The sequence below is a fragment of the Nerophis lumbriciformis genome, linkage group LG03, assembly GCF_033978685.3.
Source record: "Nerophis lumbriciformis linkage group LG03, RoL_Nlum_v2.1, whole genome shotgun sequence".
Classification (NCBI taxonomy): Eukaryota; Metazoa; Chordata; class Actinopteri; order Syngnathiformes; family Syngnathidae; genus Nerophis; species Nerophis lumbriciformis.
This window is the reverse complement of record NC_084550.2, coordinates 56,010,001-56,029,701: the sequence shown is the minus strand read 5'-3', so window position 1 is coordinate 56,029,701 and position 19,701 is coordinate 56,010,001. Positions and strand designations below refer to the sequence as shown.

Below are 19,701 nucleotides of genomic sequence, written 5' to 3'. Positions count from 1 at the left end.
CCGACCACGCCCCCCACTCCCCACCCCCCACCTCCCAAAATCGGAGGTCTCAAGGTTGGCAAGTATGCATTACAGGGAGACAGAACAGGATCGCTGACGGGTCTTACGGCGCCCCTTACAAAAAAGGTGAGAAACAGGTAAACGCTGGGGGTGGGGGGGTGAGAAAAAACAAATATTCAGTCTAAGCCTGGGCCCCTGGAGAGGAGGTCCAAACAGAGGCCAAGGTAAAAAAAAAAAACAACAAAAAACTCATAGCCGTAGCACTTGTGTGTAAGAGGGAAACATCAAAGGGCATTAAAGGGGAACATTATCACCAGACCTATGTAAGCGTCAATATATACCTTGATGTTGCAGAAAAAAAGACCATATGTTTTTTTTCTTTCATAGTTCTTTTTATTGATTTCACATTCACATTGACAAAATATTCAAACCCTCTTCATCCCCTACCCCTGCTGTCACTCAAAACAAAAACAAAAAAACAAAAGTAAGAGTACAAAAGTACCCGGAGTAAAAAAATAAATAAATAGATAAAGTTCAGTACAAGGCACCTAAAACACAGTAATTGAAAACTGAAACATAATGTAGACGCAGCATGACAAGGCCATATCTAGGTACATATCTAGGGCTCTTCCTGCACTTGTGTAGAAGATTGGTCAAAAAAAGTAAAAAAAGGTCTCCACACTTTAAAAAACTTGTTTTCAGAGCCCCGTAATGTGTATCTTATTTTCTCCAGCTTCAGGTTTGCTAGTACGTCCCTTATCCAGTGGGAGACTAAGGGTGGGTCAGCCTCCTTCCACTTCAACAATATCAGGCGGCGTGCGAGGAGGGTGGTGAAGGCAACTATTTTGTGACCCCCGACAGGTAGTTCCATCCCTTCAGGAATGATTCCAAATACGGAAATGAAAGGGTTTGGATCGATTTGAATTGTTAAAACCGTAGAGAGTGCTTCGAAGATGGACTTCCAGTACCCCTTTAGCTTCGGACAAAGCCAAAACATGTGTATTAATGTTGCGTTATCTAGTTTACATCTATCACATAATGGGTTAATATGGGGAAATATTTTTGCTAATTTTGCTTTTGAGAAGTGCACCCGGTGTATCACTTTAAATTGGACCAGTGAGTGCCGTGCGCACATTGAAGATGAGTGAACCCTTTTCTCAATGTTTGCCCAGGTTACGTCATCTATTGATGTTTGGAGGTCTTGTTCCCATGCTGTTCTGATTCTTAGCATGGAAGTGCATTCTAATACTGAGAGTAAATTAAGTATATGTGAGATTGCCCTCTTCTTTATTGGATTTAAACACATAATTTCATCTGTGGTTGATTTAGAGGGTTTGTTAGGGAACTGCGGAAGAACTGTTTTAACATAATCCCTTATCTGGAAATATCTAAATATATGGGAACTGGGTAGATTAAATTTCTTGGACAACTCCGTAAAAGAGGAGAATATATTGTCTATAAAAAGATCATTGAAGCATTTCAAACCCCTTTGATGCCACATATTAAAAGCTGTGTCAAGTGTTGAAGGTGGAAAGCAGTGATTTGATGCTACTGGACTGAAAAGGCTCATTCCTTGCAGGTTAAAATGTTTTCGAAATTGACAGTATATTTTGAGCGAGTGACTTACTACAGGATTAATATTAATTGTCTTCACTGATAGAGGCAAAGCTGCACCCATTAGGGCTGCTAAAGAAGCAGAACCACTAGAATGTGTCTCCAGCTTCACCCATGTAGGACTTTCCTTATGTAGATGGTAATATGTCCAGTATGACATGCAATGCAAGTTGGTGGCCCAGTAATACATACAGAAATTTGGAAGGGCCATACCTCCATCATGTTTTGCTCTTTGTAAAAACTCCTTGCGCAGACGTGGCTGTTTGCCATTCCAAATATAAGATGAGATTATTGAGTCAAATTTTTTGAAAAATGTACCAGGGATAAATACAGGTAAGCATTGAAACAGATACAAATATTTTGGAAGCACAGTCATCTTAATTACATTGACTCTGCCTATAAGTGAAATGAAAAGGGGAGTCCAATTAGCCAGATCTTGCTTGGTTTGTGTAAACAACTTCCCAAAGTTTTGCCTGAAGAGGTCTTTAAAATTCTTTGTAATAGTAATTCCGAGGTAATTAAAACTGTCTGTAGTGATCTTAAAGGGCAACCCAATGTTTTCTAGTATTGAGACGTCCATATTCAAGGGCAGTAGCTCACTTTTATTTAAATTCAATTTATAACCGGAGATTTCACCAAACTGTTGTAACAGGCTAAGAATTAATGGAATTGCAGATTCTGCGTTGGACACATAAAGGAGAAGATCGTCAGCATAAAGGGACAATTTATGTTCTATGTTTCCTCTATGTATGCCCATTATAGAGTGATTAGATCTAATGGCTAAAGCTAGGGGTTCGATAGCCAGGACAAAAAGAAGGGGACTGAGGGGGCATCCCTGGCGAGTTCCACGGTGTAAATCAAAAGGACTTGAATACAAATTATTAGTCAGAATCATAGCAGAAGGGCTGGAATATAACAGTTTTATCCATGTGATGAATGTTTCCCCAAATCCGAATTTTGCCAGCGTTTCAAAGAGGTAGTCCCATTCTACTCTATCGAATGCCTTCTCTGCATCCATGGAGAGAAGACATTCTGAAGCAGCTTGACAAGGAGTGTACATTATGTTAAACAGGCGTCGGGTATTAAAAAAGGAGCGTCTATGCTTAACAAAACCTGTCTGGTCTGGGGATATTAAACTGGGTAAAATGTTTTCCAAACGGTAAGCTAATACTTTGGCCAATATTTTATAGTCTGTGTTTAACAAAGATATGGGTCTATAGGATCCGCAGTCTAAGGGGTCCTTGCTCTTTTTTGCCAGTAATGTTATGCATGCCTGATTTAGGGTGGTTGGGAGAAATCCCGCTACTAGTGATTCTGAATACATGGCTGCCAAAATAGGAGCTAACTGTGTAGAGAATTTCACATAAAATTCACACGGCAGACCATCCAAACCAGGTGATTTTTTAGTTTGCAGAGACTTAATGGCCTCCGATATTTCTTGTTGTGTTACTGGCTTATCTAGATTTAAGACCTGATCTGGTGGCAAGGATGGGATACGCAGATCCTTAAAGAAGTCCTGTATGGCATTGGGATTGGAGGGACTGTTGGATGCATACAGTTTACAATAGTAATCTTTAAAAATATTATTTATTTCCTGTTGGTCTGTAGTGACCCTACCATCCTGAGAAAGCACCCCATTGATAATTTGTTTAGCTCTTACCCCCTTCAATTGTCTGGACAGAATTTCCCCTGCCTTCTCACCATGTTCATACAGAACACTCCTATTCCTGAGCAGAAGGTTTTCAATGAAAAATGATGAAATAAGGTCATATTCTGCTTTAAGTTTCATACGCTCTTTATATAAGTCAGGAGATGGGAATTGTGCATATATATTATCAATTTCAGCTATTTGCTTGTCCAGACTTAGTTGTTTTGCTTCAGAGTTCTTTCTCTTATTAGCCATGAAAGATATTATCTGCCCTCTTAAGTAAGCCTTAAGGGCCTCCCAAACAGTCGCAACTGAAACATCTGGGGTCATGTTTATTTCCAAAAATAGAGAGATTTGTTCTGATAAAAAAAGTACAAAATTTTCATCTGCTAATAATAGAGAGTTAAACCTCCAATTTCTTCTAATTGTCCTTGATTCAGGCAAATTCAGCTTCAATAAAAGGGGAGCATGGTCAGATATTAGTATAGTTTGATACTCACAAGAACTTATGTAGGGAGTTAATTTATTGTCAGTGAAAAAATAGTCGATTCTGCTATATGTGTGGTGCACATGCGAAAAGAAGGAGTATTCCCTACTTTTTGGATGCAAAAAACGCCATATATCGGATATGCCAAATTCCGAAAGAAAAGTTTGTATATAGGAAACTGATTTAGATGCTACATAACCTTTTCTGGCTGTTGATCTGTCCATCCCAGGTTCTAAACAAAAATTAAAATCACCTCCCATAATGAGCTGGTGAGAGTTTAGATCTGGAAGTAATTTGATGAGACGATCAAAAAACTGGGCATCATCAAAATTCGGAGCATATACGTTAGCCAGTACAACCTTGGTGTTATAGAGTTGGCCAGTAACTATAATATAACGTCCGTTTGAGTCTGCTATGATACCAGAGGGGGTAAAAGATATATCCTTATTTATCAATATGGCAACGCCTCTCGCCTTAGCCTGAAAAGTAGAATGGAAGAGCTGACCCACCCAACCACATTTTAAACGAGAGTGATCTGACCTTCGAAGGTGGGTCTCCTGCAGAAAGGCAATTCCCGTCCTCAGACGCTTGAGGTGTACTAGTGCTTTTTTCCTCTTTACCGGGTGATTCAGGCCCTTGACATTCCAGCTAACGAGGTTGATGTCACAGTTCATGCTGCTTCTATGTATGATATGGAAAAACAGTTAAACATCAAACAGGTGATACGGTGCCAATTAAGTTTAGACCAAGTACTCAAGTAATAGTGACCAGCCTTTATGCCTTGAGTGACAGCAAAACAAAAACAACCTCCCCCCAACCCTAAGGTGAATTCAGCTATTAAAAAAAAAAACAGCACACCTTCCCTAACTAACTTAAAGACTTCCAGATTACTTCTTAAAAAAGAACCAAAAACCCTCTACTCCCCCATATTATTAACCTATTAAGTACCCCACCTGATACAGGGAAATAACTGAGTACAAAGATATATATTAGATGTAAATATAATAAAACAGGGTAAACTATTAAATGTATATATAATCAAAAAAATAAATGCTTTTTCAAAAAACAAACAAACAAACAAACAAAAAAAAAAAACAGTCATATAGATTGAGGTAGAAAGTATAACGTGTAATATGATTATACAGTCCAGGTCTTAAACTCACTGTAACTCATAAACAAAGTTTGTTGATGAGGCCGTTATGAAGAGTCTTTATACGCCTTGATATAGTTAGCTGCCTCGGCTACTGATCCAAGCCAAACGCGAGTGCCGTCCGTCTGTGTGATGCGTAGCCTGGCCGGGTAAAGTAGCGAGGGTTTGAGTCCCATCTTGTACAGAGACGCCATCTCAGTCCGGTAAGCCCTCCGCTGATTCACTACCTCTGGAGAGTAGTCTTCGTACACTCTGAACGCGTGCCCGTGGTATTGCAGCGTACCCTTCTTCCTAGCCTCCCGGATCAGCAGCTCTTTACTCTGGAAGCGATGAAAACAGAGCAGGATAGGTCGGGGCTTGTCCCCGTGTGCCGGCTTGGGGGCCAGGCTGCGATGAGCGCGGTCCAGCTCAGGTGGAGAGGCGAATACTTCCTCACCAAGTACTTCCTTCAGCAACAAGGAGAAAAACTTGGTAGGTTGCGGGCCTTCTATCCCTTCAGGTAAGCCAACTAGCCGGGCATTACTCCGCCTGCTCCTTCCCTCCAGGTCGGTGAGCTTAGCCTTTAGCTTCTGGTTGTCGGCCTGTAGCATGTCACAAACAGCCTCCACCTGCTCCAACCGCTGATGTAGGGATTCGGCATTTTCCTCTAATGAAGTCAATCTATAGTTATGTCTATTGACAGTCTCCTGAAGTCCGTCCAGCTTCTCGTTCACCTCGCTAAAGGATGTTTTGAGCTCAGTCAACAAGGTTGATCTGTGGTCCGATAATATAGCAATTAGCTCAGATTTGCTAACGGCTGCAGCATCTGCCTCTGCCTTCTCTTGCGACTTTGCAGATTTGGGAGGCATTGTCAGTCATCAAGCGTGTTGCTATGCGTCGTTGTAGTAGAAAAGAGTTACCAGCGGTTAAATGCTCTTCAAATACAGGTGGGGTGCATGTTAAAAGGAAGAGTAAAGCGGGAGCTAGAGGCTAATACGTCTTCACGCCATGCGTCCTCAACCGCGACCATATGTTTTTTTAAACGATTTCCGAACTCTAAACAAAAATATTGGGTAAACAAGATGAACTGGAAGGTCTTATCATGAACGTTAAACGGTAGGGGTCTAAAAAAAAAATCGATATTCGAATGAATCACGATTCTTAATCAAATTTTTTGATTTGTTTTATCTTTCCTGTCCAGCAACTCAGGCAAATCATATTGTTGATGTAGATGATCATTTTTATTTTAAGTAATATAAAAATGTATCAGCACTGTTTGTCTATTTTTATGGAGGAATGTAGATAATTATAGAAGTGGCAACCAGTGTTAATATTTTTGAATTGAGAATCTTTTTGAAATCATTACCCCAAGAAAGGAATCAAATCGGATGGCAAGTGCACAGGCGCATTGTAAAAATTGTAAAATAAAGAATATAATGCGTCTGTGCAAAAACAATGTGTTAGTCTGATATCCAAAATAAATATTACAGGAGAAATTTGAATATTTTAAAGCCCTACAGGAGGAAGGGGATTCATACGACCCCTTTCGGCTTCCCAGACACAGGAAACGTGACCAATTTGGGGGTGCGGTATCCACTTTGCAGTCGAGTTTTGAACATCTTAAAATGTGCTTTGTGGCAAGTCCAACTTATGTAGAGTGGCGCTTTTCAATCATTTTCAGCAGACTGCATTGCAAAATGATTACCATCCCCTCTTCCTGTCAAGCAAGATCCACCCAGGAATGGGGCCATGTGAATCCCTTCCCTACCGTATATTCTAGCGACCTATATTGGAGCCTTCAAGCGTTGTGACAGAGCAATGTTTCCCTCTGAACAATGTCTAGAAGCTTCCCGCTTCACCGCAATTAAGTTGTCAAGGGGAAATAACAGAGCAGGACATTTTGAAAGCAATTCATGTATTTTCATCTGGTTAATCACCTGGCATCAATGGTATTCCTTTTGCAATTTACAAGTTGTTTTTGCAGAAAAAAACATATTTCAAATGTTCATTCCAACAAAGTATTGTATCCAATTTGCAAAGAGAAGGTGTTATCTTTTACTACTTTTGACCCTGCTTTGTTGTGATACTTGTATCCTATCTAAATGTATTGCTTTAAGAATAAAATAAGTCATTGGAAGTATTACAAACAAAGATCAAACAGGTTTTATAAAGGGAAGCTTAATTGGAGACAAATTCTGGCCACAATAACACTTTTATGAGAGTCAACAGGAACCAGGATTACTCTTTATAGCTCATTTTGAAAAGGCGTTTGATAAAGTTCAACCGAAGTTCATTAAACTTTGTCCTGGCTGTTTCATTTTGAAAACAGTGGTTCGAAACGCTTCATAATAAATGGGTTATACTTGTATAGCGCTTTTCTACCTTCAAGGTACTCAAAGCGCTTTGACACTATTTCCACATTCACACACACATTCACACACTGATGGTGGGGGCTGCCATGCAAGGCCCTAACCACGACCCATCAGGAGCAAGGGTGAAGTGTCTTGCTCAAGGACACAACACGTACGTGACTAGGTTGGTAAGCCAGCTATATTAACCTTGTAGATTGTTATAGTAACAATAGGTTAAGCTTTGTCAGTGTGCCATGTGTTTCCCAGTTTCTCCTAGGGCAACAACGTTAATATATGTTTGATGAAACGTGATTATATGCATAAGTGTATGTACGTATATGTACAATATGTGTATATGTATGTGTGTACAGTGAATGTATATGTACATGTATGTGTATATGTATGTTTGTACAGTGAATGTGCGTGTGGATGTACAAACTTTGAGTGTGTAGGTATGTACTGTATTTGGGTACCTATGTGTGCGCGTATGTATCAGTGACGTGCAGCCACTAGAGGCAGGTGAGGCCCCGCCTCACCTGCCATCATGGAAAGAAAAAAAAATGTAAAAAGAAAAAAAAAAAAAAATTAAATTGTTATATGTATCCAGTGATTATACTATACAATTATTTTCCATTTAACTTCACCAGATTTAGATTATATTTATTCAAAATCGCTGAATTTTCCCATTTGCCGTTCAAATACTGAGAAGAGACGGTGCGGTGAACAGCAGCCAGTTGAGGCACGTCACTCAGTGCCTCAACATGGATTCCGGACTCGGCTAACTGCTGGTCTGCTGTGCAGTGAGACCGTATTGCTATATGAATTATATTATACATTTCCATACTTTAGTTAGCTGAGGTATATAATGTACGGTGTATTTTGTCAACAACTGTATGTGTGTAACGTATTTCTTGTGCTGAGCAATCATAAAACTGCTGCGAAGACGCACTGGCTGAGGCTCGCAGTAATCCCGCCTCCCGGTGCCGGTTAATGCACCTCCGCCGCAGACTGCACCCCCTGACGGGAGCGCCACACCAACCAAAGCCCATACCCAAACCCTCCCCGTGCAAGACCGAATCCACCCAAAAAAAGTCACTTAACAAGAAGCCAAAAAGTGCAAAAACAACATTGCTCGCGCCGGAGGAGCCGTGAACGACTGCAGGGACACAACATTAGGTACACCTACAGACTGCAGCACGGATTTCATATTTCATTCATTCACAACTCCTCCAACACCAACACCACTGTTCCCGCACTTATAAGTAAAGGTAAGACCATAATAAAGTTTTTTTTATTAAATGTGCTTTTTTGTGTGCTACAGTTTGTATGTGTAAAGTTAAAGTTTAGTTAAAGTACCAATGATTGTCACACACACACTAGGTGTGGTGAAATTTGTCCTCTGCATTTGACCCATCCCTTGATCACCCCCTGGGAGGTGAGGGGAGCAGTGGGCAGCAGCGGCGCCGCGCCCGGGAATAATTTTTGGTGATTTAACCCCCAATTCCAACCCTTGATGCTGAGTGCCAAGCAGGGAAGAATGCTGGTATGAGCTTTTAAACATAACCCGTTAACTGCTGCCAATCAAATGGTGAATAAGATACTCTTTAAGGTTCATATGTTTGTAAATCTGACTGTGATGAAGTCAGTGCCTCACCAGCCATCAACCTCACCGCACGTCACTGTTTGTACAGTGAATGTATATGTACATGTATGTGTATATGTATGTTTGTACAGTGAATGTGCGTGTGGATGTACAAACTTTGAGTGTGTAGGTATGTACTGTATTTGGGTACCTATGTGTGCGCGTATGTATGTATATATGTATGAATAATTGGGTGTATGTAAGTATATATGTGTATTTGTATGTACAATGTATTTGACTACCAGAGGATGCTTATTATTAAAAAAAAAAAAAAAGGATGTTTGTATCTTCAAGTGCTTTTCATCAGTTTTAGCAAACTTAGATTTCCGTGTAGGTTTTTATAAAAAAAAAAAATCGATATATTTGCAGACATCCAAGCCAAAGAAGCTTAGCAGGTACATTGTAATTCTGTCATAGAAGGTAGACCATCTATTTCCTGGCCAAGTCGCAGCATCAGCATGAACGGCCAGCCGGTTAACTTTGCACGAGTAATATCATTCCACTTCTCGCCTTGGGATTATCCACATCAGAATATATTGATGCATTTCCCGGCTTTAGTGTGCGGTTTCGCTCCCAAAGGAGCGTTGCTCGTGTTGGGAATACAGCTCAATGATTCCAGTCACAGTTAGCCCTTGACCGTACAGTATGTGCAGCCAAACTGCGCTACATACAGCCAATGGACTTAAAGAGATGATGTGTGCTTTTTTTTTCTTTCTTCCTTTCCATCTATCAACCACCGGTGAGGACGCTTCAAAAATCCACACGGGAATCAAAGTTAAATCCCCGATGGATATAATGGAGGAGGCTTCATGTAGATGAGCTTTTTATTCATGGAAGCAGTAATTTCACTGCATGTGATCCCCATTGCGATGCTTGCAGCGTCGCCAGAATATTCACCAATTTTACCGGTTGTGACCACGCACGCCAAGTGTGAAATAATGCCTCAGTATGCATAATATTAATCTGAAATAAAGGAGAAGACGTTCCAATCATCTTTTTTGGTCTCTTTCATATTAGTTTCTTTTCCTATTTTTCCCGCTCACTAGACAATGGAAATGTGAGTCTGACAGGGACTTTACACACAAAAAAAAGAAAAACACCATTCATGCACTGCAAAAAAGTCAGTGTTCAAAAACAAGAAAAAAAATACAAAAATTAGGGGTATTTTATTTGAACTAAGCAAAATTATATGTCAATAGAACAAGAAAATTTGGCTTGTCAAGACTTTCCAAAACAAGTACAATTAGCTAACTTCAATGAACCCAAAAATACCTTAAAATAAGTATATTCTCACTAATAACAAGTGCACTTTTCTTAGTAGAAAAAAAAAAAAAGAGACCTTTTTGCTCATTATGTTGAAAAATATTCTTATATGAAGTAAACGCTAGTGCCATTATCTTGACATAATGATATGCGCTCGGCATTACATTTCTTGAAACCAGCAAACTAATACTAAAAACTAATTTATTGTTCTTAATGGAAAGGCAACAAGGCAACCGCTTGTTACTCTCGGGGTCTCCTAGCCGCTCAGGCAAATCATATGGTCTAAAAATGCATTTTTCCATCGATAACATGACATCATCGCGCCAAGTGCGTGCTCTTTCAGTCAATTAGTGCGCATATATACAGCCCGGCCCCCGGCCAAAAATGTTTTAATTGTAATTTTGAAGAATTCATCTGAATGTGCATGAACTATTTCTGTTCAAAATTGTTAGAAATGTTAAATGTTTAAATATTAACTCTCAGTTTGCTGTACTGTGCCAACTGTACTACTATATGAGTACGTATTTTCTATTGTTTCATTGAAAATAAAACGGCAAAGTCCATTTGGCTGTCATCTGTTTTAATCATGAGACACAATTGTGTCAAAGTCATGATTTTTTTTTTTTTCATGCTTGAAATAAGAAATGATTACTTTAAAAAAGCAGTTTTATACTTGTGAGTGTTGATGACACAGCTTTGCAACACTTGATATTCTAGTTTCAAGCATGTTTTACTCAATATAGGTCATCAAATCTAAGCAACAAGCTGTAATATCTTACTGAGATGATTTAGGACCAAAACCCTTAAAACAAGTAAAACACTAACATAAAATCTGCTTAGTGAGAAGAATTATCTTATCAGACAGAAAATAAGCAAATATCACCCTTATTTGAGATATTTAATCTTACTTAGATTGCAGTTTTTGCAGTGTGAGCAAACAGAGACCAAGTCAATACTAAGACCAGGTTAATATTTGATCATTCACGAGGGAACGGATGTGTGCTTTGCTGCACATGTTGAAGTAAAGCTACAATGCAACACTGTTAACACTCAACATCAAGGGTTGGAATTGGGGGTTAAATCACCAAAAATTATTCCCGGGCACAGCCCCCGCCTTTGCTCACTGCTCCCCTCACCTCCCAGGGGGTGGAACAAGGGGATGGGTCAAATGCTGAGGGTAATTTCCTCACACCTAGTGTGTGTGTGACAATCATTGGTACTTTAACTTTAACTTTAATACATTGCTTAATTGTACGTCATTCTGTAGTTTTCTGATTATTTTAGATGACTAAGACTGATTTTAAAGGGTCAACCGAATATTGACAACATTGGCACTTATTTAATTTTTTTGGACCTACAAATAATGAAATCAGCTGTTTTGTTTTTACTTTGTGAAGCAAATAAACAGTCTCCTCTTCATTCCAATTGTCGCTTATGTTTTTATCGGATGGTATCTGCTTTGACTGGCGCACGCGCCATACGAAGAGTACCGTCCAGAGGTCGAGAGATCTGGTTTTCCATCGCATAATCCAGGTGTGTTAGTCTGACTTAGTGTTGTCCTGATACCAATATTTTGGTACCGGTACCAACATTTTTTTTTGTTTCTTTTCGGTTCTTTTGTAAATAAAGGGGACCACAAAAAATGTCATTATTGGCTTTATTTTAACAAAAACTTCTTATTGCAAGTTTGTCCTTAAATAAAATAGTGAACATACAAGACAACTTGTCTTTTATTAGTAAGTAAACAAACAAAGGCTCCTAATTTAGCTGCTGACATATGCAGTAACATATTGTGTCATTTATCATTCTATTATTTTGTCAGAATTATTAAGGACAAGTGGTAGAAAATTAATTATTAATCTACTTGTTCATTTACTGTTAATATCTGCTTACTTTCTCTTTTAACATGTTCTATCTACACTTCTGTTAAAATGTAATAATCACTTATTATTCTGTTGTTTTGATACTTTACATTAGTTTTGGATGATACTACAAATTCGGGTATCAATCTGATACCAAGTAGTTACAGGATCATTCATTGGTCATGTTCAAAGTCCTCATGTGTCCAGGGACGTATTTCCTGAGTTTATAAACATAATATACATTTAAAAAACCCCGAAAAATATTGATGTTATTATAGTAGTATCGACTAGATACACTATTGTACTTGGTATCATTACAGTGGATGGCGTTTGTTTATCTTGCTGCATCCCGGAAGAGTTGGTGGATTCTGGGGATTTGTTCTGTAGTGTTTATGTTGTGTGGTGCAAATTATCTCCCAAAATGTGTTTGTCATGGTTGTTTAGTGTGGTTTCACTATATGGCACATGTTTATGACAGTGTTGGCGTTGTTCATACTGTCACTCTTAGTGTGACATGTATGGCTGTTGACTAAGTATGCTCTTCATTCACATGTGTGCAGTGTTTTGAAAGTTAAGATGATAGTCTGAATGGTTAATGATTGTATCTAATGAAATCTTGACTTGACTTTGGAAACCATAGACCAGTTTTAACACATCCAATGTAATGAGTTTGGGATGCCCTGGTGTGTACTAATCGCCATGGAAACATGCTCGTCTGCATGGCGGTATAGTAATGAATATGATTAATTAGTTTTGCGGTACTATACTGATACCGGTATACCGTACAACCATAGTCTGACTTTACAAAAACCAAACTCGGTTGGATTGAGGAGTTTCCAGGGGTTGTAGGAGGCTTACTTAGAACCTTATTTTTTAAGTAATCAGGCTAATTTAGTGCAGAACACAAGAACTGATTGTCATATTGTGTATAGTATGTGTTTTGGTAGCATCTTCATCCTGTATCACTATTATGTTTTCGCATAATTCGAAGGAATCATCAAATATGTCTGCCAGATCCATTGTTGCAGTTTGTAGAAATACAACTAAAGAAAGCGTTCGGCCCGCATACATTTCCAAATGATGGGAATATGACGAAAGTATGGACGTCTCCAGTCAAATTGACTTGGACAGAAATTGGACGGCCCAAGCGAGGAGAGTGTAATTCATAGCCATCATTTTAATGATTCTGACTACAAACAAGAAAGGTTTTGGCCTGAGCTGAATGGGGAACAAAAATGAAAAGACTCAAGCCAAATGCGATCAGAAAAATCCGAAGCAACCTTGAGCGGAGAGAGACTGAATCAGAACGGGTGAAATAAGGGCAGACCCAACGCTCAAAACCTAGAGAAAAAGAAGTCAATGCGCCAGTATTCTCATCGTGTCCTCTTCTGCTGATGTTTTACTTGGGATTCGTGTGGAAATGCTGAAAGAACACGGTGATACGGAACTGCACCGCCCACGGCCGGGCCTCAGTCAGGATTGTGCTCCGCGTCCTTGGCCTCGGCTTCAGGCTCAAAACGATGCGGTTGAAGTCTGTCATTGGGGGCTAACTAGTGGCTTCTTCAGCTTCTTCGTCTCGTGGTTCTTAACCTTGTTGGAGGTACCGAACCCCACCAGTTTCATATGCACATTCTCCGAACCCTTCTTTAGTAAAAAAATAAAATGTTTTTTCTTAATTTGTAAATATTAATCATGAAATTATGTTATTATATTAAATAAATACTAATACAGATATATTTTACAAACAGAAAGTTACAGGAATGTACACATGATCCCATGTTTACATCTCATTGTGCAACATGTGAATGTTTTAGTGGGACCCAAATGCGATATCTGAAAGGGGTACAAATTATTTCCAAAGCAGGACCCCCCCCCACCTACTACACAGCTCATGAAAAACAATATTTTGTGTTATTGTCATTGTAAGTGGGCCAAAACACTTATATTAGAAAATAATCTCATGGAAATGACTGTTGTCATTTGATTATAATAATAAAACATTTAACTCGTTATTTAGTCAGGTTTGGGAGTAGTGTGCTGCTGGTGTGGCCACAGTGCATGTGCACGTCTGACGTCGCTCACATGTGCTCCACTGAATGCTCAAGGAGTTTTTGCGTTTGCTCAAGCATATGTCAGAAAACCAACAAATTAAGCTGAACTGCACCAATTTTGTCAAGAGGAGTGAACAAAAATTCAACCACAAATTTGCCGGAAGCTTGTGGATGGCTACTGTCGGAGGCAGATATTTACATATATCCGTATTTAAGTGTTACTTCCTTATTTTCATAATCATATTACAAAGCAGCTAGTGTTTTTCTTCCAATTGTGGTCTTTTGGTTGTCTGCAAATACTGTGTGCTAACCTTGACTATGGAATGTAAGAAGGAGAGATACTCCTTCTCCTTATCTGTTCTTGTGTCCAGATGCGGAGGACAATGGGCATGTGTTTGGGCTGGAAAGACAAGACAACGAGGGTGGGAGGGAGAGAGACTTTATAGAAGAGAAGGTTTCCATATTTTAGATCAGACCATTTTAGCTGCGCGGTTGAATGTTCTATGCTGGACTGGTGTCATTATATTTCCAAAGCTTTGAGGATAAAATTACAAAATACCTATTCTGTCTCTGGTGGTTCTTCTACTCAGCTTTAAGTGTCATAGAAAGAGCTTGGGAGCGACCAGCGACTTGAATTCCCTGGGAGGAACAACTGGTCCAAACGCAACACTACCAAGGGACATGTAAGCAAATATTAACATTGCTGTATGTATACTTTTGACCCAGCAGATTTGCTCACATTTTCAGTAGACCCATAATAAATTCATAAAATAACCAAACTTGATGAATGTTTTTTTGTGACCAACAAGTATGTGCTCCAATCACTCTATCACAAACAAATAAGAGTTGTATAAATTATTGGAAACTCAAGACAGCCATGACATTATGTCCTTTACAAGTGTATGTCAACTTTTGACAACGGCTGTACATCTCATTGTGCAACATGTGAATGTTTTAAGAGGAACTTCACAAGTGTATGTAAACTTTTGACCACAACTCTATATACTGATTACTCAAAAACTAATTTACATTGTTTTGCGCAATGACTGCCAGGTTCATTTTCAGGAGCAAAAAATAAATGAAGATAACTTGTTAGTAACGACTAACAAGCCGTTACGACACTGAGATGCATCCAATTTAATACGATATTACAAGTGTTGTTTCTAACTCTATACTAACAGTTTAAAATAGAAGCATGCCTTTTTTTTTTTCATGGCGGTAATCTGCTGTTCTGTTTGCTGTCAGTGTGACTCATGAGGACATAAACAAGGCGGCTCGTGCATATGTTCATGCTTGTCCTCCGTACACTCCTGCCTACAAGGCTTTACCGTGCTGCCAATGAAATGCAGAGCTGGTTCGGGTGTAGAGGACTGAGGCCGGGATGCTAGGAGCTAGAACGAACCATACAGTTCTGCAGCGTGGTCCCATCAAAGCAGAGCCATTTATCATCCAAGGGCTCAGGTAGGCCAAAGCAAAACGATGGAGACGGAAAAAGAGAATCATTAAAACTTTAGTGCTTTTCCCTAAGGAAGGACGGCTGCACTCTCTGGCAACCACCAACCAACTTTGGCTCTTAGATTTAGGTTGCGTTTGTGTGCTCCCATGATGCTTTGCCCTCACCTTTTTAAAAGCCTTCAGGGCATACAATCGACTATTTCAGCTTGTTTGCTCAAATGAATAAAAGTCATTGGTTGAAACTTGATAGGATCGCTTGTTTTGGTCAATTGCTTTTTATGTTTTTTTGCTACAAACGGGTATTGGTTGAGGGAATTGTGGCCTCAACGATTGGAATTGGTTGAGTTAAAGCTTGTAAACGGGAGAATATCAGGGTTTTTACTTACCAGTGTGTCTGCCCACAGTGAAGAACTTCTCTTCTTCCGGGACGCTGTAGACCACTCTGGCACTGCTGCCGTAAGACGGGTCGTCAGCGTCTGACGCAGTAATCTTCAGAACGGACGTTCCTGTTGATGACATGTTAGGATAATCAGTTTTACCTGGAAAAAACGGACAAGGTTGTGGAATAATAATAATAATAATAATAATAATAATAATAATAATGGCGTTGAGGGGATCTGGTTTGGTGGCTGCAGGATTAGGTCTCTGCTTTTTGCAGATGATGTGGTCCTGATGGCTTCATCTGGCCAGGATCTTCAGCTCTCACTGGATCGGTTCGCAGCTGAGTGAGAAGCGACTGGGATGAGAATCAGCACCTCCAAGTCCGAGTCCATGGTTCTCGCCCGGAAAAGGGTGGAGTAGCATCTCCGGGTTGGGGAGGAGATCTTGCCCCAAGTGGAGGAGTTCAAGTACCTCGGAGTCTTGTTCACGAGTGAGGGATGAGTGGATCGTGAGATCGACAGGCGGATCGGTGCGGCGTCTTCAGTAATGCGGACGCTGTATCGATCCGTTGTGGTGAAGAAGGAGCTGAGCCGGAAGGCAAAGCTCTCGATTTACCGGTCGATCTACGTTCCCATCCTCACCTATGGTCATGAGCTTTGGGTTATGACCGAAAGGACAAGATCACGGGTACAAGCAGCCGAAATTAGTTTCCTCCGCCGGGTGGCGGGGCTCTCCCTTAGAGATAGGGTGAGAAGCTCTGTCGGACTTGGGGCGGTATAGCTCGGTTGGTAGAGCGGCCGTGCCAGCAACTTGAGGGTTGCAGGTTCAATCCCCGCTTCTGCCATCCTAGTCACTGCCGTTGTGTCCTTGGGCAAGACACTTTACCCACCTGCTCCCAGTGCCACCCACACTGGTTTAAGTGTAACTTAGATATTGGGTTTCACAATGTAAAGTGCTTTGAGTCACTTGAGAACAAGCGCTATATAAATGTAATTCACTATATAAATGTAATTCACTTCACTGTCATCCGGGGGGAGCTCAAAGTAAAGCCGCTGCTCCTCCTATCAAGAGGAGCCAGATGAGGTGGTTCGGGCATCTGGTCAGGATGCCACCCAAACGCTTCCCTAGGGAGGTGTTTAGGGAACGTCCGACCGGTAGGAGGCCACGGGGAAGACCCAGGACACGTTGGGAAGACTATATATCCCGGCTGGCCTGGGAACGCCTCGGGATCCCCCGGGAGGAGCTGGAAGAAGTGGCTGGGGAGAGGGAAGTCTGGGCTTCCCTGCTTAGGCTGCTGCCCCCGCGACCCGATCTCGGATAAGCGGAAGAAGATGGATGGATGGATGGATGCAGTGAAACTTGCCAAGGGACATGTAAGCAAATATTAACATTGCTGTATGTATACTTTTGACCCAGCAGTTTTGGTCACATTTTCAGTAGACCCATAATAAATTCATAAAAGAACCAAACTTCATGAATTTTTTTTGTGACAAAAAAGTATGTGCTCCAATCACTCTATCACAAAAAAAAATAAGAGTTGTAGAAATGATTGGAAACTCAAGACAGCCATGACATTATGTTCTTTACAAGTGTATGTCAACTTCTGTAAGTTTGAAGCTCATAATGCTAGATTTTGGATAAATCACTATTCTGGTACTCTGACATTTGAGATTTTTCGTCTTACCATGAAGACACTTCGTAGGTTAGACCAATCTTAATCTTAATTCAATTTTATCGGAATAGCCGTACGAAGATAACCGAGGTTACTCCATGTTAACGTGATGTTTAAGGCTACGCGGCGTGTTTCATCTCCACGCAAAAGACATTTTCTGGTGATGATGATTACTAAAATGATTCCCTCAGCGCACCGATGCTCCAAGTTGTTTTGGCTCTCATCAGAGCAGACAGGATGAAAGGGAACATAAAGTCAATATTATCTTCAAAGACCCACCAGAACTACTACTGCAAACAATTACAGCTGATTACTGGCACTCAGACGAGGAGAAATGGCACAGGAAAAGAATAATTGTAGTGGTATTACTTTAAAAAAAAATGGCACGTTACTACGTTTAATCACACATTTTAGTCAAGGCGAGAAATTTCAAGGCTGTGCGATGGAGGCAGAGAAATAAACATGTTTGTTTTAAAAATAAACCGGAAAAAAACAAAAAACATAAGGCTTCTTCAAGGACAAGGGGTCGGTCTCCGGTCTCTATCAAGGTGGCCGATGCTACGACTAATTACTGACAGCTGGTGTTGTCCACCTAAAGGTCACCGCTGTGTCCATCCTTTCAGAGCCCTGTCACGCCGCAGCTCAGCCACATAATGGCCGTATGCTAATGGTGCTAATTAGCGTCAAGTGTCAGCGCGCCGTTCACTTCCCGTCAACCACTGGAGCACCCGAGGGGGACTCAACGGTGCTGAGGATGAGGTGGAAAGATCTACATCAGCTGCCGCCATTGCATTGTTTTGTTTTTTTTTACTTTTGTGTACACTGCAAAAAGTCAGTGTTCAAAAACAAGAAAAGAAAATACAAAAATGAGGGGTATTTTATTTGAACTAAGCACAATTATCTGCCAATAGAACAAGAAAATTTGACTTTCCAAAACAAGTAAAATTAACTAATCTCAATGAACCTTAAAAATACCTTAAAATAAGTATATACTCACTAATAACAAGTGCACTTTTCTTGGTAGAAAAAAAAAGAGACCTTTTTGCTCAATATGTTGAAAAATATTCTTAAATTAAGTAAATGCTATGAGCTCGGCATAACATTTCTTGAAACCAGCAAACTTATACTAAAAACTAATTTATTTGTTCTTAATGGAAAGGCAACAAGGCAACCACTTGTTACTCTCGGGGTCTAAAAAGGCATTGTTCCATCGATAACATGACATCATCACGCCAAGTGCGTGCTCTTTCAGTCAATTAGTGTGCATATATACAGCCTGGCCCCTGGCCCAAAATGTTTTAATTTTAATCTTGAAGAATTCATCTGAATGTTGTTGCCTTTGGACCAGTTGTTCCTCCCAGGGAATTCAAGTCACAAGTCGCTCCCACGCTCTTTACGACACTTAAAGCTGAGTAGAAAAACCACCAGAGACAGAATAGGTATTTTGTAATATATTTGCAAAGCTTTGCATATACATTGTGCCGCCAAGATGGTCTGCTCCCCCCCGAAAAAACCCTCTCCCCTCTTAAGTCTCTCTTCCTTCCACCCTCGCAGTCTTGTCTCTCCAGCCAAAACACATGCCCATTATCTCTCTTTCTTACATTCCTCACTCAAGGTTAAGCACACAGTTTTTTGCAGACAACCAAAAGACCACAATTGGAAGAAAAACACTAGCTGTTTTGTAATATGATTATGAAATAAAAGAAGTAACACTTAAATTCGGATATATGTAAATATCTGCCTCCGACAATGTGCACAAACTATTTCTGTTCAAAATTGTTAGAAATGTTAAATGTTTAAATGTTAACTGTCAGTTTACTGTACTACTATATGAGTACATATTTTCTATTGTTTCATTGAAAATAAAACAGCAAAGTCCATTTGGCTGTCATCTGTTTTAATTATGAGACACAATTGTGTCAAAGTCATGCTTTTTATTTTTTCATACTTGAAGTAAGAAATTATTACTTTAAAAAAGTAGTTTTATACTTGTGAGTGTTGATGACACAGCTTTGCAACAGTTGATATTCTAATTTCAAGCATGTTTTACTCAATATAGGTCATCAAATCTCAGCAACAAGCTGTAATATCTTACTGAGATCATTTAGGACCAAAATCATTAAAACAAGTAAAACACTAACATAAA

The 19,701-nt window shown here is 40.0% G+C and overlaps 1 protein-coding gene across 1 annotated transcript in view; it reads right to left on the bottom strand.

Annotated features, from left to right (window-relative positions):
• The window catches only part of LOC133587215 (cadherin-22), a 615,599-nt gene that overhangs the window by 134,967 nt on the left and 460,931 nt on the right, over positions 1–19,701 (bottom strand). Inside the window, exon 7 of the mRNA XM_072912852.1 lies at positions 15,889–16,008. Within this exon, the coding sequence (XP_072768953.1) occupies positions 15,889–16,008 (120 nt within the window). The remainder of the gene's footprint in view (positions 1–15,888; positions 16,009–19,701) is intronic.